At 39.1% G+C, this 26,057-nt stretch overlaps 1 protein-coding gene across 2 annotated transcripts in view; it reads left to right on the forward strand.

Annotated features, from left to right (window-relative positions):
- Positions 1-26,057, forward strand: part of PPP1R16B (protein phosphatase 1 regulatory subunit 16B) — a 109,519-nt gene that overhangs the window by 24,199 nt on the left and 59,263 nt on the right. For both annotated transcript variants that reach the window (XM_081949108.1, XM_081949107.1), the window contains one exon: positions 19,135-19,531. In XM_081949108.1, the coding sequence (XP_081805234.1) occupies positions 19,285-19,531 (247 nt within the window). In that variant the 5' untranslated portion in view covers positions 19,135-19,284. The remainder of the gene's footprint in view (positions 1-19,134; positions 19,532-26,057) is intronic.

Raw genomic sequence — 26,057 nt, forward strand, 5'->3', positions numbered from 1 at the left:
CTACCTATAGCAGGGATGTCAAACTCGATTTCATTGAGAGCTATCCCACGTGCCAGGGGTGCCTATGTTGGCCTGAGTACTCTTCCAGAGAAAACAGGCTCCCGAGTTCTGTTTTCGGCTGTAACGACCTCCTGCAACCCTCTGCCAATGAAAATGGAGTTCCGTTTTCACTGGCAGAGGCACCATGGGCCACTCCTTCACTGCTTCCTGGGTGGCCCCTGGGCCAAATCTAAGCACCCCCCGGGCCTTGAGTTTGTCACCCCTGACCTATAGCAATGATTAACTTGGAAATTTGCATTGTGTTTTTCTAATTTTGCTTTTTATTGCCGGGCATTGTTCTGGATTGTAAAGCCTTTTAATAAAATGTGAATAAATACATTTTGGGAAACTGATTATTGGGGATGGTAGAAAATGTTGAATAGCACACTAGAAGGTGCTAGGTAGGTTAGAAATGTTTTAGTAATCACAATAGAGTTGTGTAGATACTTTGGCAGAAAATTCTTATGGTTTAGAAAATGATTCCTTGGATAGGTGCCAGTTGTTGACAAGGCAACTTCGGATAGCATTGAAAAATTAATTTACTGCTTTGGGGATAGGTAATAAAATTACTCTGGCTTGAAAAAGCTGAGGTAAGAAACAGTTTTTTATTTAAGAAATGTAACACAAAGAATATCTTCAACTCCAGCTTTAATATAAACAAAATATAATTAGGTAAATATTGATTTGTTATTTATCAAAACATTGTGTAATATTTCCAAAAAGGCAAGAAGGGTAAATGTGTATTTGGTATCCCAAAGGGCTGCTTTTGATATTTTCATATATATGTATATATATAAAGATGACTCTGGATTCTGAATTTATTTTAAAAAAATATGGTATATAGAAAGACAGGTCCATTTTGCAGAGGGCAGTGACATTTATGTTCAGGCCTTGCATGTGGTTAGTTTTCAGATTTTGAATTACGTTTTAGGCCAAGCCAGGATGAGATATTCTTTGCAAATTTTTCTGTGACTGCTGCTGCAGAGGGGGAAAAAGCAGTGTACTGCAGTTTTATTAATCTTATTCACAACAGCTTCGGTGCTAGATTAATAGTTCTTGGAAACTTTCCCAAAACTCGTGTAACATTGTTGAGGAACCTCTATTATGTGGGAATGAGTTTACTGTTGTAAGAAGCCCTATGTAAGTTGTTGCTGGATTCCTGTATTGCTTTAAACCATAATACTATCAGTTTGCCCATGAAATAAGGTTACATCTAAACCAGGTCAATGTATGGTAGTTTTGAGTAAACTATAGTATAGTGTCCTGGTTCAGACATAATTTTAATTCATTGATAAACCATCGTTTAAAACAAAGAAGAGCTTAATATGATGTCTGAAGCTTAGCATTCTGCATGACAATCAGGTCACAAGAAACATTCTCCTAAATTGGGTCCATCTAATCTATCTCAGAGTCCTCAACTAGGGGACAAGCAGCTTTGCACATTGTTTTCCACTAACAGCTGTTGTTCACAAATAAGTTGCTTTGGGCATTTCTGATTAGATGTTGACAACTGGAGTTATTTTCCCAAAACACTGAATTCCTGATGATAAGAGAGAAAAACAAACTTCCTTTGCAAAAGGTTTTATCTTGAGGAAACTAGAACGGTGTTTTTCTCTTTGGGTTAAGAGAGTATGCTTATGAATGCTTGGTTTTCATCTTCTCTCTGTCTCAGGTCACATTTTATAGATCAGTGCTTGGCTTTGATCAATTTGCTTGATTCCGCAGCTCTGCAATGTGTAGCTTTCTTCTTAATTATAAATTGCTTATGCCAAAACAGCATTTAGAAATCTGGAACTGAAAGACATTCTATTAATGTATGGAATTTCCTATTGGTAATAGACCTAAAGATTTTGCTTCCAGTAATTGGCTCTGCTTCAGTGCTCTCAATCACCGAATAATACTCATTTCTGAACCTAAACCTAAAGCGATTTTCTTCAGTGTAGGCACCCACACAAATGTTGAAAGACAACATTAGCTATGCTGGCTCAGGCTGTTGGAGTTTTACTATTAGCACATCTGTAGTGCCAGGTTCAGGAAGATACTCATATGTTTTGGTACAGATTCACAATTCTTCCACAGAAATAATATTCTTATTTTGGTATAAAAGTTACATTTGCATACATTTGGTTATTCACCAGCCGTCTACAGAGTTATAAAGCTCAGGTAATTGGAGAATGTTCCTGCTTATTAATTCCTAGTAGGTGATTAATTTGTGAAAACAAATGGAAATAGCTTCCTATTACATATAGTCAAATTGTTATGTGGAAAGGAGAATTTTTAAAGGAGTTGCACTTTCCATATGACATGAAATAGCAGGAAGGGTAGATGAATGCTGGATTAATGTCAAAACCTTTGGCATAGGTACCAGAATATTAGAAGCTTACGCTGTTAATTATTTTAAAGTTCTTTAGAATTTGCACAATGCAATTGTTGTGGAAGGGTTAAATTAATCAAATGTACTAATAGTTATTTTTATTTATTTAAATAATATACAGGAGCACATTTCTTAAGCAATTTATGTTTTATCAACCGTGTTTCCGCGAAAATAAGACAGGGTCTTATTTTCTTTTGACCCCCAAAATAAGCACTTGGCCTTATTTTTGGGAAGGTCTTATTATTTTTGAGGTGCAGGAGGCAGTGAGCGTGATCACCTCATGGCTGCTGCTGTGTTGCAGTATTTTCGGGGAGGGCTTATTTTGGGGGAAGAGCTTATTTTAGCGCTCAAAAGCCCAATTGGTCTTATTATCCGGGGAAGTCTTATTTTCAGGGAAACAGGATACTTTGTTGTAATTTACTTTAAGTTTGTGTTAATTTATCTTTGTGGTGGTCGGAAGTAGAAAATGACTTGATGGCACATAATCAATAAGTCAGTCAATAAATCAGCGTCTTAACCAAATTAATGAGCAGCTAACCAAATGCATACATTATTTCAGTATAAAGTTCATAATACCATACATAATTAAAAAGAGCTGAAGTTCTTCACAACTCTATCTGTAGCTAGAACAAAATAATGCATAATGTGTTCCTCCCAACATCCTAGCCCCAGTATCTAAGGAAAAAGTCTAAGGTTGGAAGATCTGCTATGACACTGTTAAGATGTGTGCCACAATCTTCCTTCTTATGTGTGCCACAATCTTATTTTTATTCTTCTAGAGGACATCCCCCTATATTGTGTTGCTGGATCCTCCTTGCAATAATGGTAATCTCTCTTGCTTCATGAGAAAATGAACTGGAGCCACCAATTTGGCTATAACAAGATGGATTTAAGGAAATGTAAGCTTTCTGTCCCTTGAAGAACAGCAACTATTTTTCTTTGGCAATAAAGTTCAGGTTGACTGATGATAGATTAGGACAGAGACATTTCCAGTTCCAAATTGAAATTGAAGAGGTCTGCTGCACACTTCTGTCCTATCGGTGTTCCCAAGCTATCCAGTTGTTTTTAAAACAATAATTATGATGATTTGTGGATTTGATTTGGCAATCGGCAGCATTTCTGTACACACCTTTTAGAACACTGTAACTTGACTTGCTTATATGAGGAATCTTTGGACCAAGTGCTGCAAAAGAGTTTATGAAAATGATCTATTTAACTAAGCATTGTCAATGAGAACTGGCTTAAGACATGAGCTATAACCCGAGAGGTTCTGCAGGCAAACTACAGTGTATGCTCTATCATTGACTTACAGCCTTTCCTCTTACTTTGGACATGGTGCCCCAAATGTTTAAAGTCCATAAATGGATGTTAGTTCAGATATCTTCAGAAGTTTTTACAAAGATGTGGCAGAAATATCTCACCTATTTCAATCAGCTGGCCTGGCACTTTCTTAGTTTTACCTCCCGGGGATTTATTTTATTTTAATTGGGTTTGGGGTTTTAATTGTGATGTTTTTAGGATTAGAATATATTTATTTCTTAGTACAGCCTATCTCCCCCTCCAAATGTATCTTAAATGTATTTTATTATTATGACTGGTTTTATTTGTATTGACTGTACACCGCCCCGAGTCCCTTTCTGGGAGAGGGGCGGTCTAAAAATCAAAAAAAAAAAAGAAAAGAAAAGAAAGAAGCTGAGTTCACGTTTTGTAGTAAAACACTCTTCAAATATTGTTTTATTTAGCATAACATTCAGTCAGTTACTTTATTGAAATCTTAGATCAATATAAAAATGTGCCCAAAAGTGATCTCTAAGCATATATAAATCTGCCTTAAGAAACTGGTAAATACAATTTGAGACAAAATTAAAGTAAATGTATAAATTGTGGTTTGCAAATCACAGTGCCTGAATTTGTACAGCATGATTTCTATTTGCAAAATGAATAAGTTCCAGCCACAATTTTCCTGCTTCTTGCTTTTTTTTTAATAGAGTTTCCAATATACACTTTATTTTTACTAGAACAGCAGAGTTATTTCGTTGCATTAAAAAAATGCTAAGTTGTACAAAATCAAAACTATTCTGTTAAAATACAAGTCAGTGATGGTGAATTATTTTGGATGGCATGTCAAAAATTTGGAAAATACCTTACTTGATTCTGCTAATTTGTCTCACACACACACACACCACCAACAAAAGAAAAACAGTTTTTTATATATTCATTTATTTTAAAAAAATACAGTCCAATCATGTGTGTGAACCCCAAGATATGTCGCAATCCACTTACCTTCAGGCGATGTTCTCTTTCTGTTGACAGGCCCCTATGGAGTACCTGAGGCAGGCCTGGGTCACATGAGACCCTTCTTCTTGAAATAGCTTTGGAGAAGACTCTTCTGCATCCTCTGAGCACTCCCCAATCTTGTGTGATTTTCGGGGTTCTGGAGACTGCTTGAGAGCACGTTCCTCCCCCGTGACTTTTGAAGGTCATGGGGTCATGCAAGAACACACCCCGTTCTCACATGATCTCCACAGCCTTTGCAAATCATGTGAGAATTGGGGGGTTGGTTCTTTTTGTGAATAATAGTTGGGTATTGATTAATATTGGTATGTCACCCAAAATATTGTGTTGTATCATCTTTTGGCATTTGTGTCATAAGTTCACCATCACTGGTATAGATGGTGAAATTATATTGAATAGAAAGCAACCAAATTAGTGTAATAAACTTACGGATTACTATGGGAAGTACACTGTATGATCATACTGTCTCAATGTGATTGTTTTACTCACGCACTCGTGGAGACAAGATTTAGCCACAGAAAAGAAAGCCATGTCATTCTGACAATTTTTTTTAAAGAAATGAAGACTAGAAGCTACTTAGCAACCTGGCTTCTCTTAGGAATATGGAAAATAATGAATCTTCCATTCAGTTTATTTGTGGTTTTCTGATATGTGGAAAGACTATTACATAAACCTGTTCCCAGAATGAGGGTTGTCCAAGTTTTATTTAGTTGACAGCTACAAGGAAAGTCCAAACAGGTGTTTCCAGCATTTGGCGATTTGTCCTTTAATATTTGGCATGGACTGCTTATCAGCATACCAGTTATTGAGGTAAGGAATTATGGTAGGGACTATAGTTTCCAGGACAGACTGGTTCCAAAACACCTGCCTTTAGGTATTGCGTGCTATTTTTGTTCTTTTAAGTTTTGGCATGGATGAAATGGTGCCTTGTACATTTGCCAACTTTGCAACCAGTGCAGCAGTAACCCTGACATAAATTGCCAATACTAAGGGAGGGAATCAGCAAGATGGGCCAAGCCCACAAGCCCATCCCAGGATCTAAGTCAGATCTCATCAGACCATGTTCTACTCAGGTCCTTCCACTCAGCTAATTTGACTTGTGCTTCTTGACCAATTATGATATAAGTGTTTTTATATCTGTAAAACGAGTCAGTCTTTGTTTCCTGATGATTGCTTGGACACGTCCCTGCAGTTTTCTTGGCAAGATTTCAGAGTTTGTTTGCCATTGCCTCGATTCTAGAGCTAAGAGAGAATGACTGGCTCATCCATTGGCTTTGGGCCTAACATAGGACTAGAACTCATATTTTTACTATTGCTAGCCTGGTGCCTTAACTGCTGTAATAAACTTTCTTTCACTGAATGTAATACTATACTGAAACCTATCTTGCGGTTTTTGAAAAAAAAAATCTTGTTCTTTGGAATTTTATTGTACATGCATTAGGTATTTTTATCATTTGTTCCCCTCCTAGATTATGTTAACTGGGCACTCTGAGGTTTAATGAATATGGTGCCATGATGATGGGTTTGACAAGTACCATATTTTTCGTAGCATAAGATGCACCGAACTATAAGATGCACCAAGATTTTGAAGAGACAAATAATAAAAAAAAGTTTTTGCACTTTGCAGACCTCCCCAAAACAGGCTGTTTTTCGCAAAAACAGGCCCGTGTTTTGTCAAAAAAAGGGGCATGCATAGCCTTTAGGAGGCTTATAGAATGCTCTTGGGGGAGAGCAAAAATGAGCAAAAAATGGCCAGTTTTTTGCTCATTTTTGCCCTCCCCAGCCCCCAGGAGCACTCTGGAGGTCTCCTAAAGTCTATGCACAGCCATTTTTGCAAAGTGGGCGGGGTTTCAGGAGGCCAAAAATGCTGTATTCAGTGTATAAGATGCACCCAGATTTTCACCCTCTATTTTGAGGGGGAAAGGTGTGTCTTATACTCCGAAAAATGCGGCAATTAGTTTCAAGCTTCTGAGGTGACACAGTGTTTGGCTTCCCATTTATGTCTATTGCTGTGCCTTGCTTTCTGTTTTTTGATCTGAAAAAGGTCCATGGGAGGAATTATCTCAAAATGTTTTCCCTTTCAAAAGAGTTGAAATGTGACAAGCAGAGATGTTCGTGCATGGCCTGTGCCGGGCCTTTCCCTCTTCATGGCCAAATGCTGACTCTCCACTCTCTGCTTGAATTTTGGTTCCCATTAATCTGAGCATTGGTTGATAGAACTACCCGTTGAAGGATTTCAGCCAAAATCTTTCAACCTTCAAAGATGAGAGAGTCTTCTCGGCAGGAGGCAAAAGCTTGCTACCTTCCCCACTGGCTTCCCCACTGAGTTTCTGTGAAAGCCAGCAGAGAATATTGCAAATGACAACCACATGATCACAAGGCACTTGATAACTGGTTGTAAGTGCAAACGGTTGCCAAGAACCCAGATAGCAGTCATGCCATGGGTCACAGCAGGGGTACTGCTGCAAAATGTTGAAATATCCAGTAGTGCTTTATAAAGTAGTGCTTTATAAAATGTCCAGTAGTGCTTCATCCTTTCCAGAGTTGTTTTAATTCCAGACTGCTATTAAATAAACAGTTGTAAGTCTGTATAAGAAATGTTATAGCATCTTGCCAATTTTCACTTTATAGAATTCTATGGGCAGAGAGAAGGACTCACAATAATTGAAGGTATATTTAATTAAGTTGATCAAATAGTAGTTGCTGCTGCCCTCTCTGATAATAGCTTTTTTCCCCAAGCTGATACCAGACCTTTTCTTTCAGAATTATTTTTCTTTCCTCCTCCTTTTTAAAGTCATATCTGGGAGTTCATTTCAGGTTTGTATGGATTTTACCAGGCCAAGCTTGTGGATAGTCAGATAATTACTTAGTGGAATATTAGAAGCATAGAATTCAACAAGGCTATTAAAATCAGAATTGTTTCTTCTGAAAAAGGTGCTTAGTACTGGGGGCATTGCCCGAAGCAGTCACTGAGTCCTTTTGGAAATTAACAGTTTAAAAAATGTGATTTTCTGAACAACAAATTATTCATTAATCAGTGATCATGTGCATTCAAGTGGATATAAATGCCACTTTGTACAGAAGCTACAATGTCTGATTAATGATGGTTGCTGAGAAAAAATGTTAAATAGAAAACAAGTTGTCTGCTTTTTATCTGTGTTTGCACTGTCCTTCCTCCAACATTTTCAATCAAACAGGTTCTTTTTAGTAATGGATAACTAATTGAGATTCATATATGGTCATAGCCATAATTTGTTAATGGTGATAATTATATAATGAGAAAGGCGGGGAAAAGGAAGTTGAACAGTTGACCCAAGTAGCTCTATTATCAACATTATTTCAATGGGTTCTTGTTACCAGTCATCCAATAGTGTATAATCTACCAGATTATTCTACAATTAATTAGAAATACAATATAATAGCAGAGTTGGAAGGGACCTTGGAGGTCTTCTAGTTCAACCCTCTGCCTAGGCAGGAAACCCTATACCATTTCAGACAAATGGCTATCCAACATCTTCTTAAAGACTTCCAGTGTTGGGGCATTCACAACTTCTGGAGGCAAGCTGTTTCACTGATTAATTGAAATCAGGAAGTTTCTCCTCAGTTCTAAGTTGCTTCTCTCCTTGATTAGTTTCCACCCATTGTTTCTTGTTCTACCCTCAGGTGCCTTGGAAAACGGTTTGACTCCTTATACATTTCAGTGACAGCAATTCTGAAGAAATGGACTTAGATTAACAGCATTAAGAGACAGTATGTCGAGATGTATTCCGTTAAGTACAAATGGGGACTTACTTGTTATCTCACTTTTCCTTTAAAGATGTTAGGCTGACATGTAAGGCAGGTTCAAAATAATAATCCTGTGAGCAGAAATATCCATAGGGGAGTAAAAACAGAATGGCTGCCACGATGCAACCAAAAATCCCCTATCCTTTGTTTAAGTGTGCACATAAAAAGGAACCAAGGTTTTGAATGCATAGTTGGAGTTACAGCCTTGACTTTTTTGACCATGCATTTGCTTGTGAAGTAGGCTAGAGTGAGGGAAATTTTTTGATCCAAGTGTTTGCCCCATTAGGTAGATCAGACCAGGATAAAACTGATGTGGTTAAGATTGGTTATAATAACAGAATCTTGCAAGGCTGGTTGTATAGTGCCATTTCTTTCTCCTTATAATTCAGTGAATTAGGGAAGTGTCTGTCAGAGCCACTTCCGAATGATACCAGGACACTCTGCACTGGTTTCATTCCTTGTTGCCTTGGCAGTGGAGTTTGCATAACTCTGTTAAGGTCATTTTCCTTACTCTCTACAGCAGTGGGCCTCAGTCTTCCTAACGCCGCGGCCCTTTAATGCAGTTCCTCATGTTGTGGTGATCCCCAACCATAAAATTATTTTATGTTTTCCATATTTTTTCAAAAATATGTGTTTTCTGATGGTCTTAGGTGACCCCTGTGAAAGGGTCGTTCGACACCCAAAGGGGTCGTGACCCACAGGTTAAGAACCACTGCTCTACAGTGATGGACCAAAATCAGATCTTTTTGATACTCTGCAAGCAAGTCAGCTCCACCACTAAGTGCAAGACTGATTGTGCTGTACCTTCTCTCTTCCTTCTCATAGGCCAGTTAATCAGGGATGTGTCCAACTGAGCTTCTTCACATGGTTCTGGACTTTAAAAAAATCCTTTAGCTTCTTTTGCCTTGGCAATATTTCCTGCATATCTCTGTCCTTACTCCCTACACCAGTGATGGCAAACCTTTTTTGCTCATCTGGGCCATAACCCGGAAGAGGAGCTGCCCCCCAAATATGATCTTCTGGTTTCTGGTGTGTGCATGCACTCCAGACTGTTATTTTTCTGGGTTTCTGGCGTGCATGCATGTGCGATGATCAGCTGGCCAGCGCGCATGCTCCTGCAGGAAAACAGAACACAAGCTCTTCCAGTTTCCGCCACTGGTGCACACATGAAGGCTAGCTGATTGTTGGTGCAGATGTGTGCCAGAAACCCAGAAGAGGAACGGGCGATGCCACACGTGCCAGGCGACATGGCTCCATGTGCCACTTTGGGCACATGTGCCATAGGTTCGCCATCAAGGCCCTATACCAAGTCAGCAATAAAGTTCACAATCAGGTGGGAGTTAGGCCCTGGGTTTTCCTTTGTCTTGGTCTGATGCCTTAATTGCTACACCAGATTGTCTCTCTGGTACAAGAGTGAAAGACAGTGATAGATTAGGGGAGGGAGGAGAGAAAGTAGATGAAATGGAATGTTACTCTTTCTCTTTTCTCTGAAGCTCCATCCCAATATTGCATCATGTTTCTAAAGGAAACAAATTAATTGTGTGTGGCTCTTGTGTGGCTACCACTGTAAGCATCCCATATCAGCAAGAGAGGTATGTGGTGTATATAATTTGCTTCACAGTTTCTAATCTGATTTATGCACCTCTCTCCCCTTATCCTAGTATGCTTAAAGAGAAAAGTGTGCATTAAATCAAGCAAATGAAACAGGTTAGAAACTTCAGTATTTGGTCAAAGAATATCTAGTTTCAATCTGTTCTACAAAGTGTGTAGTTGTTTGATATAGCAAAATTAGAAAAGAAAGCCCACAGGAATTATATCAATCAGGAAAGAACAGTGGTTCTCAACCTATGGTCCATGGACCCCAGGGGAGGGGGCACAATGTTGTCACAGAGGGTCTGCAAAAGTTTGAAGAAATGTTGCAATTTGAATCTTAAATCTTGGTGGTCCGTGGACACAAAAAGTACTTAAAGGGGGTCCATGAGAAGAAAAGGTTGAGAGCCACCACTTAGATCATGTGAAAAATAGTCTGCATATGAAACTGCGAGGAAAAGCAACAGAAGACGAGAAAGACAGTAGCAACAAAATACAGAATAGAATTAATCACAGCTTATGTTATAGCTCAATAAAAATAAAATTGACGGTAAGTAAAGTATAAATAATAACTCTCTAAGAGAAAGATAAATTGCAAAAACAAGTTTTAATTGTACAAATAAACAATACCAAGTATACTTAGATTCTATTAAAATAGACAAGGGGTGTCCAAATTTGGCAACTTTAAGACTTGTGGACTTCAACTCCCAGAATTCTGGAAGTTGAAGTCCACAAGTCTTAAAGTTGCCAAGTTGGGACACCCCTGAAATAGACAGTATATTTAACGATAGGGGGAATAAGTGAAAAGGCAGAGGTACAATTTCAGCATGCAAATCAGTATTGGGGGGGGGCATAAGAGGTATTTCTTTCACATAAAGATTAGTTAGAATTTGTTTGGTTTCCTATTAATTGAAGAAAGCTGGAGAATGCCTGGGCTTTCCAATTCCATAATTTGATTATTGTACCCCTGGAAATCATGAACTCTGTAGGCCTGACACAATAAAATGGCCTGACCTTGCCAATTTTCTTCCCCTGTAACTGACCACCTGGGTAGTTGATGTTCTCCTTTCTGTGTTTGTAGTAAGTGCTTTGTAGCTTGCAGGATGTTCTCAGCGTATCTCAAAAGAGATTGGCTGTAGCTTCATGGAAACAGATCTGGGTGGGTAGAGAAGAGCTGTGCGTGGGTGGGGGGAAGAAAGTGCTGATTGATCCATTGGCTTCCGCTGCTTCGCAGGTGTGCATACATTGCGGTGCTGCTGTAATTAGGTCTGGCCAGTGTGTACAAAAAAGCGAAAGTCGTAAGTGCGACTTTTTTTTGGTACTCCAGGAAGGAAACTAGGTCATTTTGAAAAGCGAGCAGCGTGGAGATCCACATAGAGTTTCTGAACTGTGTCATGTGCTAATTAATGAATTGTTGCACTGAAGTTGAGCGGGGCGGGAAACTGGTCAGTTGCTTTTCCCTCAAGGGTTTAGGTACTTAATGGATCAGCATGTTCACCTGTTCCCAATTGCTGCTCAAAACAACTGTTGCATTGATTTCTGTGCAGCCATAAGCCTATCTCTGAGCAATGCTGCTGGTGCTTCATTTTGTGGTTAAACAAAAAGGTTTCTGCTCGATGGCAATTGCTGATTTGCTAAAAGTAAAAACTGCATGTCTTGGTTGAAAGGCCACATCCTTTCTTGCTGATTCCCCTGCTCTGGAAGAAATGCCCTCATAAATAAACACTATATCCTTCTTTTGAACCAATTGGTGAATCCCACTTAGGAGAGAGTGAAATCATCATCATAGAAATAACAGAATGGCAGAGTTAAAAGGGACCTTGGAAGTCTTCTAGTCCAGGGGTCAGCAACCTTAAACATTCAAAGAGCCACAAAGGTCCTAATCAGAAGCCCCCCATTCAATTCTGGAGCCGACAGGAAGTCCGGTTCTCCCACCATAGAGTCTCCTTCTAGCACGGTGTCATTTTTCCTCTACCTGTCCTAACTAAAAGCCCTATTAACTGCAGAGCTGACCGGAAAACCCATCCCTTGCCATAGAGTCTCTCCTGGCACACCCTGCTTTCCCCCATCCAACCAGAAGCTCCTCTCAAAATTGTGATGCCGACCTGCAATAGGGAGCCGCAGCAGAGGGATGAAAGAGCCACATGTGGCTCCAGAGCCATGGGTTGCTGACCCCTGTTCTAGTCCAATCCCTTCTCAGGCAGGAAACCCTATCATTTCAGACCAGTAGTTCTAATCTTTTCTTAAAAACCTCCAGGGTTGGACAGCACCCACAACATCTGGAGGCACTCATTAACAATGATTAATTGTTCTAACTTTCAGGAAATTTCTTCTTAATTCTAAGTTGCTTCTCTCCTTGATTAGTTTCCATCCATTGTTTATTATTTTGCCTTCTGGTGCTTTGGAGAATAGATTGACCCCCTCTTCTTTGTGGCAGCCCCTTAGATATTTGATCATTATTATTAAAATATTAACTCAAAGCATTCATAACTTGATAAAATTGAAGTATCAGACAAAACAGTTGTTGGATTGTGAGCATGATCACGAAGACCAATAAATAAATAAATAAATCCCAAAAGAGTTTCTGTCCATGGACATGCTTGTCAGTTTTTGCCAATCCAAAATGGAAAACCCTTTTAGGGTGTTTGTCTTTTGTATGGGAATGCACAGGCTGTGTTGAGGAGTGAAATGGAAATGAATGCTGTAAATATTCTTGAAAATTAGTGAGAAAATAGTTATAAATAATACAACTGGATAAATGTTAAAATATGGATATGGCTTGCTCAATTGATTTAATATATGACTTGTTAACATGTGAGCAAAGGCTGTATCTGTGCCTGAAATTGGAAGACTGCTATTAATGTTCCTCTACACAAAGATAGCAAGAATGCATACAAAAACTACAGGGAGATGACTTTGTTAGCTGGGTTTAAGAAACCATTTGGCAAAATTCTGATTGAAAGAATATAAAATGTGAGGTTGAGCCAAATTTGGGAAGTGTGGCTTTATTGATTTTAGGGGAAGCATAAATCATGTTTATGTTCTTTAGCAGATAACTGAAAAATGTGTTAATATGAGAAAGCTTATTTCATATTTTTGGTTTGCAGAAAACATATGAAGCAAATATCCTTGAATTATGGTATGTTTTGCATGTATATGGAGTTGAAATTGCTTATTGAAAATGATAAAATGGTATATGATGGAAGTAAAGTGTACTGCATGATTATAAATGGATTGCTTAGTGGATGTTTCAGCTTTGAGCAAGAGATAAAGCAAGAATGGGTGATATCCCCTTGGTTGTACTTCTAGATTAATGTATTTCTAGATTAATTTCTAGATTACACATTAATTAATGTGTAAAGAATGGTTGTAGCAACATTAGTTTTGTTTGATCAGAGTCATGAGCATAAGGAGACAATGCCATGTTGTTGAATAAAGAACCAAATTATGTACAGTAAGAATTGAAGAGGTCAGGGATCAGCAACCCGCGGCTGCGGCTCCCTCTTGCTCAAAATATGCATCACAATTGCCAATGTGTGATACCCGTGGCACACAATTTATTGAGCTTTTTGACCCCTGGTAGGCCATCCATAGATAAATCCAAGAAAAGAAAAGTTTCAGAAGAAAACAGAATATTTAATTCAACTACATATGCTAGTTCTGTAGCTGCTCGGGAAATAGTCAAGGGTTTTTTGGCTCCCAATCTTTTCTTTTCTGTGGGAAACGGGTCCAAATGGCTCGTTTAAAGTGTTTAAAGTTGCTGACCCCTGGGTGAGGTGATACACCAAGGATGAGCTACGGTGGTGCAGTGGTGAGAGTGCAGTACTGCAGGCTACTTCTCCTGATTGCCAGCAATTTGGCAGTTCAAATCTCCCCAGGCTCAAGGTTGATTCAGCCTTCTATCCTTCCGAGATGGATAAAATGGGGACCCAAATTGTTGGGGCAATATATTGACTCTGTAAACTGCTTAGAGAGGGCTGTAAATCTCTGTGAAGTGGTATATAAGTCTAAGTGCTCTTGCTATTTAACCATAGCTGAAACAAACCTGGCATAGTATCATGAGCAAAATAAACCTCTATTTTTACCTTATCTAGAAATAATTGCTATGAAATAATCTAAAGGCCTGAATATTATCATAAGGTGAATGCCGTGAAAACGGGGTTGTGATTTGATCAAGTCAAACAATGATATCCTTTCCAACTCTGCAGTCTTTAACTCTATTCCTGTGGTGATAGCAGGACATTTCTATTTATGTTCTTTTACCTTTGCATTCTGTAAAACTGTAAGAAAAACATAGTTCATAAAAAATAATGATTACTTTGTTGGTCTGTATATTATAATTGTTTTCAGGATAGTCAGATAGCACCATTCCAGGATTTGTTATAAGTCCAGTCTAAATTGTACTGTAATGTGTACGGGTCTCTCTTAACGACTTCTTCTCTATCCATTCATTAAAAAAAATGAAATAGTGGATAATTTAGGACATGCAAAAAAAAAAAAGAGTGCTTCTTCCCATAGTGGAATTTATTACTCCAGGACATATGATAACCACCATTTTAGAAGTCTCTAAAAGTTGTGGAAGAGGAGGGGGGGTGTCAAATAAATTTAGGGAAAATAAAACTGTCCATAACTACTAGTTATAATGGGTGTGTGCTATCCTTCCTGAAACTAGAGGCAATATTGTATTTATAAATTCTAGAGCCATGGTGGAGAGCCTATGGCAGAGGTGGAACCCAGAGCCCTCTTTGTGGGCATGCGTGCCATCGCCAGCTGCTCTTCTGGTTTCCAGCCAGCTGGTCTTTGCGGGTGCCGGAGCACCAGAAAACAGCGTCAAAGTGGCCTGAAAAATGCCCTAAAACCAGGCTATTTTGTAGGCCATTTCTGGACTGTTTCCAGGCCATTTTCCAGGCCTGAAAACAGCCCAAAAATGGTCTGAAAAATGACCAAAAACAGGCACTGGCCAGCTGGTCTTTGGGTTTCCAGTGCTCCGGCACGCACGCACACAAACAATCATGCACATACACACCCGTTCCAGTTTGGGCACTCAGTGCCAAAAAGTTTCGCCACCACTGTTCTAGGGAATATAAGTTGTTTATCATCTTCAAGGCCTGCTTGTTGGCTTCCTAAACAAATCTGCTTAGCCTCTATGAAAACCAAATACTGAACTGGAGTTCCATATTCTGCTCTATTCATCAGGTTTGTGACTCTCCCTCCCTCCCTCCCTGTCTAACAGTTTACATGAAAAATGTACTTTACAACTATCAGAAACAAAAAGAAAAAAAGAAAACCTTTCCCGAATGTTTTACATAAATCATCCCAGCAGCAACACAATAGTTTGGGGAGAGATACAGTACTTGCATATGTGGTTTTAATCAATTCTCCTTGCGGGTTTTCTCCCCCAGGGTTGCTGAGTAGGAGTTGAATTCTTCAGAATTCCATCTCTGCTTTTATTTCCAGGAATATCTATCCATCCTAAGGCTTTCTTTCAGCTCTGTTGTCTTCCCTGTCTCGTTTTACATTGTAAGTCTCTCTGTGGCAGCATTGTGTGGAATCCGACATGCTCTTCTTTTCCAAGATTCTTCCTTTGACATCTTCTCCAAAGGATGAGACATTTTGGAAAGAGATGATGCAGTAACTGAGTTTCCCTCCCACTGTACCATAGTAGTAGCAGGGGTGGTATTCACTTACTTTCCCTACTGGTTCGCAAATGTGAGTGCACCCGCCCCTCCATGTATGCACTCGGCCATTCACGCATGCGCTTTGATCTCACGCACGGCTTGCACGCATGCCTGGAGCTTGAAAATGTGCCTAAATAGGATGGCATAGAGCTGAGGCATAGGATGGCATAGAGCTGAGGTAAGTGGGCGGGCCTACTCGCAATTTCCACTGTGGGTTCAGGTGAACTGGTCCGAACCTGCTGAATACTACCTCTGAGTGTATGCTGACCAGATTAACAGTGGATCCTGTCCAATCCAAGGACCAACCAGGATGTTTTGCAGAGCTAGTACTCTACTCCTTGGTTTTATATGAAGAAATGCAGTGACACTGCTTTGTTATTTTGTCAAATGTAGAGAAGGAAGAAGTAATGTGCTGAAATTAGTTATGCTGATACAGCATTATCAATGTCTCAACTAATTTTGTTGGAAAAGTAAAAATAGATCTTCACTCAGGGTACCAATAGTTCAAATGTGTAGGATTTATTGCCTCTGAAAAAATAATACATAGGAAAATACATCTTTCAATTCAGTAACCGAGCAGGAAATCTCTCCCTAATGCACTCCATTAACCTAAATCATAGTGCACTCCACGTGTAAACATCTACAGCTCCTAATATTGCCAATTGGTTGTTGAAAAATCTTACTTTATAGAAAAATGGTAGGAAAGGAAAAGTACTATAGCAAGGTCTCTCAATGTTTCAAACAACGAACAGTAAATGGGTTCATATCTGCCCTAACAACATTTTCTTAAATTGTCTTTCAAAATTATATAGAACAGAGAATTCCAGTACTTTTACACCAACAGTTTAGGAAGCCCCCAGGTGATTATATTACAGCCAGTTGAAAATGATAACATGAAATTAAAAATGCAATAGGAGAAACATAAAAGCATTCCTAAAACTATGGAAGACACAGAATGCCCCCTTATTAGTCAGCAAGGAGGTACAGATAGTCCTCAACTTACAACCATTTGTTTAGTGACCATTCAAAATTACAATGGCACTGAAAAAAGGGACTTATGACCGTTTTTTCACAGTTGCAACCTTTGCAGCATCCACCATGATCATGTAATCAAAATTCAGATGCTCAGCAGCTGGTTCATATTTATGACCGGGATCATGTGATCATCTTTTGCACAAGATGATCTTCTCACAAAATCAGTGGGAGAGCCAGATTCACTTAACAACCAGGTTACTAACTTATCAATTGCAGCGATTCACTTACGGTAACTGTGGCAGGACTGGTTGTGAAATGGGGCAAAATTCACTTAACGAAAGAAATTTTGGGCTCAAATGTGATTGTAAGTCAACAGGAAGCTGCCTCTGACTTGAATTAATTTACATAAAGTCACTCATTGAAACTGGAGAGTTACATCCTTGACAAACAGCTTCAGGAAATCATTTCTTTGTCACTTGTACTGCAGCTTAGCTATTTGTAATTGTTTTTACAATGAAGACTCCTTAGATCAGGTGTGTCAAACTCAATTTCACTTAGGGCTGCATCAGGGTTGCATTTGACCTCGGGGTCCCTGGGGTGCATGGCCAGGGTAGTCGTGGCCAGCTCAATGTCACTTACTGAGGTTCTGTTTTGGGCCGCAAGGACCTCCTGCAGCCCTGTACCAGCAAAAAGGGAGCTAGAGAGGGCTGTGTGTGGCCTCCCTGAGTTCCATTTTTGCTGGCAGAGGGTTGCAGGAGGCCATTATGGCCCAAAATGGAGTACAGGAGGGCCGCATGCAGACCTTCCAAGCTCTTTTTTTTCTGCCAGAGAAACTACGGGCTGATCCTTTGCTATTTTCAGGGTGGGCCCACAGGCCAAATCTAAGCACCCTATGGGCCAGATACAGCCCCCGGGCCTTGAGTTTGACACCCTGCCATAGATAGTAAAAATAGTTATATCCTTATATAGATAGTAAAAATATTTATATCAGAACATCTATCCACAGGTTAAAACAGCTTAAAGTATTCCAGAAATAAATCATATGTCTAAATATATATATATATATATATATATATATATATATATATATATATATATGTGTGTGTGTGTGTGTGTGTGTGTGTGTGTGTGTGTGTGTGTGTGTGTGTTTGTGTTACCCAGTAAGGGTATGGCTAGCTGATGAGAGCTAAATAGCTCGAAATGGATCTATACTAGTCTCCCTTTATTTTATCAGCACAAATACAACACACACACACACACACACACACACACACACACACACACACACACACACACACACACACACACACACACACACACACACACACACACACACACACACACACACACACACACACACACACACATATATATATATATATATATATATATATATATATATATATATATATATATATATATATACACATACATACATACATACATACATATATATTAATAATGAATGTTTATAATCTTATCAGTGTCTCCATTCAGAACTACTTAATTTTTATATTATTGTGCCTCTCCCAGTCATGTTGATAAGCCTGTTTGTAGTGATTTTTGATCTAGATTTTAATGCCTAAAATATTATTCATGGGTTTTATGTTTATGTTCATTTTGGACTATGATTTTGGCATGATACCCTATGAATATAATAAAGCAAACGTTCAACATTATTTCTGAGATTCTTAGCATAACGTAAAACAGCACATGCAAAATCTTTTAAAATTAAGCTTTGCTTAGTTTACATCCAACTAGAATTTAAAGACTGACCAGATATCTGACTATATTGGACAAATTTTGGGGAAAAGTCTCTTCTTAATTTTAATTTGTTTCATAAGAATTATAAATTCATTGCTTTCTATAATATAGTAGTACAGGTAGTCCTTGACTTACAACCCAACATTTCCTTTGCTATGCAAGACAGTTATTAAGTGAGTTTTGCCTCATTTTACTACCTTTCTTGAAACAGTTAAGTGAACCAGTGCAATTGTTAAGCCAGTAACAAGTGAATGCAGTTGTTAAATTAGTAACACAGTTGTGAAGTGAATCTGACTTCCCCGTTGACTTTGCTTGTCAGAAGATCACAAAAGGTGATCACATGACCTGGGGACACTGCAACTGTCATAAATACATGCCAAGTGTCCTAATTTTGATCATATGACCATAGGGATGCTGCTATGGTCATAACTGTGAAAAATGGTCCTAACTCACTTTTTTCAGTGCCATTGTAAAACTTTGAACGGTGACTAAATACATTTGTAAATCAAGGACTAAGCTGTATGCTGTTTGGCAAAATATGTTTTTCAATCTTTCCCTTGTCCTATTCTTTTTTTAAAAAAATATAGGACAAGATATATAGTCACTTTTTGCCCTTTTTCTCTCTTTTTTCAGGATTCCACCATGTGTTCCTCAAACTCTGAGAAGTACCATTCATGATTCAGAATGTTCTCTTAAGGCCAGATAGTTGTCACGTAGTCACCTAGAAAGGGCTACAGGTTCAGCAGCTGTGAGGCTGAGCCCATCAACCAATTTGTCGAAGAAATGGACACCCATATGGACTTGCTGACGGAGCTCCACCTTCTGGATAAGGTACCTACCCTAGAGCGACTCCGAGCTGCTCAGAAACGCAGGGCTCAGCAGTTGAAGAAATGGGCTCAGTATGAGAAGGAGATGCAGCACAAGAAGCGGAAGCACGAGAAAAAGAGGAATGTTGTCTGCTCCAAGAAGGTGTCTTTTGAGGCCAGCGTTGCATTGCTGGAAGCTTCGTTAAGGAACGATATTGAGGAAGGTAAGAAATCCTAAACGTGAAAATCACTTGCATTTTGTAAATCTTAAGTTTGTCTAAAGACATTGTAAACACCAAATGGTCAGGGACGTGCGGGCAGGGGAGGCAGGGGAGGCAGAGCCTCACCCTTCTCATCATGAAAATAAAAAAAACGGAAAAGGGAAAAGGCGCTGAGGAGCCTTCTGCACACGTGGTCCGGGAATGGGACCACGTGTGCAGGAGGCTCCTCTAGCCTCAGACTCCCTCCTGCACACGTGGTCCCATTCCCCGCCTTCCTGAGTCAACATGAAGGGGACCGCAGAGCGTGAGCCAAGGTCCCGCGGAGCACACTCCGTGGTCCCCTTCATGTTGACTCAGGAGTCAGGAAGGAGGGGAATGGGACCACGTGTGCAGGAGGCTGAGGCAGCTTTACCCTCCTGCACACATGGTCCCATTCCCCGCCTTCCTGAGTCAACATGAAGGGGACCATGGCTCGCGCTGATGACATCACCAGCCTCACCAGCCATAAACCTCACCGCACGTCACTGCAAATGGTGTTCCATCAAGTAAGATACTAAAGTAAATGGTGGTTGTTTACACACAACCCAGGTGAACAGCTGCTTGAGAAGGAATCCTTTGATCTTCTATGTTTAGAAATTGTGTTGCCCACATTTTATCTTTTCCTAATTATTACTTATATACCTGGTCTAGACGGTTTTGTTTTCTAGCCCAGATTACTTCCAGTAAGTTTGGAGCAGTTTCTTTCAAGGTTGGCACCACTTGATCTTGAACTGTTTTGTAGACTTTTCCCTAAAGACATACTTTAGTTAGGTCATATTAGATTCGCTAATGAAACCAGCATATTTCTTTCTATATAATCTTAAAATAGTCTTTCTTCCTGATAGATATATTTTGCATAAGAATTTAATGTGGCTGTATTCACACAGTGTAGGAGGTCAGTTAATTTATATCTGAAAACCCGGCCACACTAAATAATATTGTGTGAGCAACAATAGAATTGTCTAATTTGGCCTCCAAAAGTTTTTAGCGGTGATAGATATTTTTGTCTAACATGCAAAATAGTTTGATGAAATTATTTTCTTACACGTATTTTTATATTTAGTCCGAATGTAGAACAGAAATTAATCTGGGCCCATTAGAAGAATTTTAAAGTGACAACTTAAAAGAAAATGTCATATAGTCATTTCTGAATTATACAATAAATTGCCAAGGTGCAGTTAAATTTTAGGATTATTCCAGACACTTCCTATTCCTGCTTCTAACATTAGACATAAATCATTGAATGGGGATAATGTCAAGGATAATATGAACTCAGGAAGTAAAGATTGCGGGTTTGGAAGAAGATTTGGTATATGTCAATAATGTCATTGATACAGTAGACATGAGACTGGGAAGACTGGGGGAGAAAAAAATGGAGGACAGAGGGGCCTAGCATGTTATAGGGTCGCGAAGAGTCGGACATGACTTAGCAAATGAATAACTATAAAAATGGTATATATCAATGATATACAGCAGTAAATACAATGATGCAGTAAATACAATAAGTAGAAAATATTATTTGGATAAGGTTCGTGTATATTTGGGATTTTATTTTATTCAGAATGATTTGTAAAAATATCGAGTAATAAAAAAAGTAAGGGGGAAAATATGCGCTGTATTTACCCATAATACATTTAAGAATGCTAAGATATATTTGAAGGATTTGAAAGAGATTAATTTATACCATTACACTATGAAATTATTGATGTTATCTGCTACAGTTTCAGAAGTTGATATGTGGGGTGCAGTGTAAAACGGTTGCCACAAGGCTTAACTTGACATTCCTTTGATGGTTGGTTTTTCAGCTTTGTATCTTGCCTTGCTCTTCTTTAAAGTAAAACTGGTGACATTTTTATTGCAATTCAGTGCATACGAAGAGGCTGTTTATCTCTTCTCTACCTAGCATGATCCCATCCTTGCTCAGCTAGATTTCATTGACCTGATGATATGTACGTAAAGTAGATGAGAATTTGGCTCCTACTGCCATTTCTTTTCCAAGATAGGTGCTTCCCTTGGGCTCTTAGTAGGGCTGACCTTGAATGTATATTCTTCGGTATATGAACTTCCATAGAAAGGTGATATACACTGCCATCTATACAATTTTAATTCTATTAATTTTCTCTAATTCTTCAGTATGTATTCAGAAAATGCCCAACTGAAATTAGTTCCTCTCATTTAAGAGTGCATAGATAGGGCTAATAATAAGGGTTTAATTAGTGAAGAAACTACCTCCCCACAAAATGAAATTCTTAAATCAAAATCAAAGAAGTCACATTTTGGCTTAATGTAATGTGTGGATCTTATTATAGCTAGATAGTGAGGGGGCAAGAGGAACTAAAGTTCTCTTGTAAGTAGTCTTCCCCAATGTGTTGACTTCCAGATGTGTTTTACTATAATCCCAGAGTTCTTAGACAGGATGCTGGTTGGGAATTATGGGATTTGGAATAGAATATATCTTGGTGGCCATGTTGGTGCAATAAAACCTCTGCTTGTGATGCAGATAAAAAAGGCAGAGACGTCTTGATTTTTCTCTCCATGCTGTCTGGACATTCCTGGGGGGGAAATAATATTGTAAACTGCATCTAAAAACTGCATGAATATGTAAGAATATCAACTTTGAAGTGTTTCGTACATTTTTTTTCCTCAAGGCAAAGGAGAAAAAATGTGAAGTGATATTTGCTATTTTTCCTCTCACTTAGATTTAACAAAGAAAGAAAGGGAAAAGAAAACCTACCAGAGTCTTAACATATTTTGCTTCAGGTGTTGCTGCTTGTTTGTCTCATATCAGCTATAGAGTTAGCTCTCACATATTAGGCTCTGGAGGGAAAACAAAACAAAAAATAATTCCTACTTTAAAATCTGTCAGTCTATACCAGTGATGGCGAACCTATGGCACGCATGCCACAGGTGGCACGCGGAGCCATTTATCAGGGCACGCGAGGCGCTGCTCTGTCAGCCGGCCAGTGCGCATGCGCGCGCTGGCCAGCTGAATTTACCCTTTTAAAGCCATTTTTCTCCCTCCCCAGGCTCCAGAGGCTTTATAGGAGCCTGGGGAGGGCAAAAAGAGCCTCCCCCTCCCCCCCGGAGGCCCTCCGGAGGCTTCATGAGCTTCCTTGACGCCTTCGGAGCACTCAAAACGACCCTCTGAGCAAACCAGAAGTCACTTCCTGTTTGCTCGGAGGATCGTTTTGAGTGCTCCGAAGGCTTCAGGGACCATCCGCTTAAAACGACCCTCCGAGCGGGGGGAGGCTGTTTTCGCCCTTCCCAGGCTCCTATAAATTCTCTGGAGCCTGGAGAGGGCGAAAAAAGCATGTAAAAATGGGGGGGGAGCACCTGTAGTGCATGCATGTTCACTGGGGGGGTCACGCATTGCATAATGGGTGTGGCACGCCCGCACATGACCCCCTGCGCTCCCCCCACTTATGGCATGCGAGCCAAAAAAGGTTCGCCACCGCTGGTCTATACCTAGGATTGATAGGTAGGCATGAGGAAAGGAAGCAAAATCCAGAGAAGAATAAAGAATTTGAATGATCTTGTCAGGCAGTATAGAGGTAATGCACATTCTTGTTATTAATTCAGTCTTCTTTCCTTTAAGCTCCTTCCTGTTCATGCCCCTCCTTCCATGCTTTTTGCATAGCCAGTACTGTCTATCTTGTATTTGCGCATATGGTTTTTCCTAAGTGTGGATTCTTGCATTTCTTGCCACAACAACATTTTGTTGGATAGGGCTGAATGTTCAAGTTTATTAAGGTCCTTCTGAATATTTAACAACATGTTGTGGCTCCTTTTGGAGAGGTGGATCACTGAGCTACGGTTTACACCAAACTAGGAGGTTGGCTTGTGCACTAATGAACAAAAGTCACAATTCTAAATTAGTTTGAAAGGCTTGAATATTAGACTAAACATAGTGGTATTCACCTATGACAAGTGCATAGAAAAATCCAATCCACAAATGTCAATTTGTGTAGATTTGGCAGAGTACATGTGGAAAGGAATTAGGAATACAAATGGAACCCCAGTAAAATATTAGCAAGTAATGAGACAAGCTAAAAGAGCAAAATGCAGTCTTGGGCTACAATGATAATAACAATTAGTAAAGGATAATATTTGTAGCTCAGGGCTGAAATGAGGAGTCCTTGGTGCTCTCTGAACTTGGTTGTTTTCTTGCAGACTTTTCATTGCCAAACTAGGTAACAATATCAAATTGCATCAGGGATAATAATTCCACTGTATCCTATTCTACTATACTTCCTGTGCAAGTATAGGTATGAACATAAACATGAATAGGTATGAATATAAACATGAACAAAGGAAGTAAATACAGATAAATGGGGACAGTAGGACAGGGACGGTAGGCACGCTGGTGCTCTTATACACGCCCCCTTTATGGACCACTCAAGAATGGGGTGAAGTCCACAGTAGACAGTTTGAGATTAAAGCTGTAAGGATTTGAGGCTGTAGCAAGGGAGTCAGGTAGAGCATTCCAGGCATTGACCACTCTGTTTCTAAAATTGTATTTTCTGCAATTGAGTTTGAAGTGGTTTACCTTGAGTTTGTATCGATTGTTTGCCCGTGTATTATTGTGGTTGAAACATTTCATGGAACCCAAACCCTTGCAGAAATGGAATGCCGTATTAAGATTTCTGATATTTGCATGAAACCTTGACATGTAAGTTTTCACCAGACTGTCCCTGATTCTGTCACATATGTTGGACTTTAAATTGTAACATTCCTAGCCAATATAAAAAAGAACGGGATTCAAAACCACTCACATCAGGGCACATATAAGTTTGGGAAGATTTGTTTACACAAGCCAATCAAAATACTACAGACAAATTTGGATGCTTAAGCACTAAGTGGACAGCATGGTGAGGAGCAGAAGTATGTCACACACTAAAGAAAGTTTTTTTCTTCCCTTCCTGGTACATTTTTTGTGGGTGGAATATTTTTTTTTCTTTATGTGTGTTAATGGAACTTTGTTTCTTTACATGTGTTAATGGAACTTGTACTGCCACTTTCTGCTTGCTAACAATCCCATTGAAAAGCTTGCTGCAAATTGCATTATCAAATGTCAGTTATATAATTTGAAGGGACAAAGGATCCTGCAAAAACAATAACAAAAAATATTTCAGGACTGCATTTAGCTTTACAGTATGTCTATCTATACTGTAAGAGTAATATTTATTTCCTTTATTTATGTAGTGCCATAGTCCACAAGGAGGGCAGTAAACCAATGATACATTAACATTTTAAAAAAATATTACAATAAATAAATAAATCACTATAATAATTCACAGCTCAACAATATATAAATACATAAGTAAACAAAGTGGCATAAATAGGTGTACAGATATCAAGTTCCAACTAACAACCTTTCAACATCACTAACTCACAGATTGTCTAGTTCTGAGTTAAAGGTGGCAAATATTTGTTGCAGCACTTGTATTAATCAGTTTATCTGAATGAAGTGCATTGGACTGCCTTTACGAGCTGGCGGGGTGTTTTAAAGTAGCCATCTGTTTTGCAAACTCTGCGTTGCCAAGTCTCAACAGGGAAATCTGAGGACACATTATTCTGTCATTGATTTTGGCAGCTGAAATCAGATGGTGAGAACTGTGAACTGGCTAAATAATATTTAATCAATCTTATGATCATTTTAAATGATTGTACGGGCCATTTAAGGGAAGGCATATTTTCTTAAGTGTAGGGTGACTTGCAGCCTATTAAGCAAAAGCGGCGTGGCATTCATAGGTTTTTCAATATTGTACCGACAGAGTAAATCAGTTGAGAAATTGGAATGCATGATATTTGTTGCTATATTTGAGCCAAAGTAGTTTTTGGAAATGATTGAATCTGAATTTGATCGGAATCGTGGCAATTCCATATTAAAAGTATATAAAACATGTATTGAGATTGTTTTCAAGTGCCTATGGTGACAGTAGATATTTTAAGTATATTTTAATCTGAAATACAAAACTTTGACTAGTTTTAAAATAATTAAGGGGGAAAAGCCACCTAGTTATCTTTTCAGTAGTTGGGTAGGTGAGGAGTTGTTATTACATGAGGATAACTGTGCACCTTTCAAACTCAACTTACCAAATTTCATCACCATTTTAACCTGTAATTCAAGGACTAGTTTACTGATTGATTAAAGGCTTATAGATTTGCAAGTTTATATACCTAATGCAAAGGTAGTACAGAATAACAGAGTTGCAAGAAACCTTGGAGATCTTCTAGTCCAACCCAGGGGTGGGATTCACTTACCTTCCCTACTGGTTCACAAATGTGAGCACGAGTGCACACTTCGCTCACAGGCACCACCTCCGTGCATGTGCACAGCCTTCCACGCATGCACTTTTGGCAAAAAAGGGCCTAAATGAGATGCCACAGAGCTGGGACAATTGGGCGGGGCCACCCATGATTTCCAGTAGATTTCGGGCGATCCAGTCCAAACCAGTAGAGTACTACCACTGGTCCAACCCCATACTCA

Source organism: Natrix helvetica (assembly GCF_964273705.1).
Source record: "Natrix helvetica genome assembly, chromosome: 3".
NCBI classification, from domain to species: Eukaryota; Metazoa; Chordata; class Lepidosauria; order Squamata; family Natricidae; genus Natrix; species Natrix helvetica.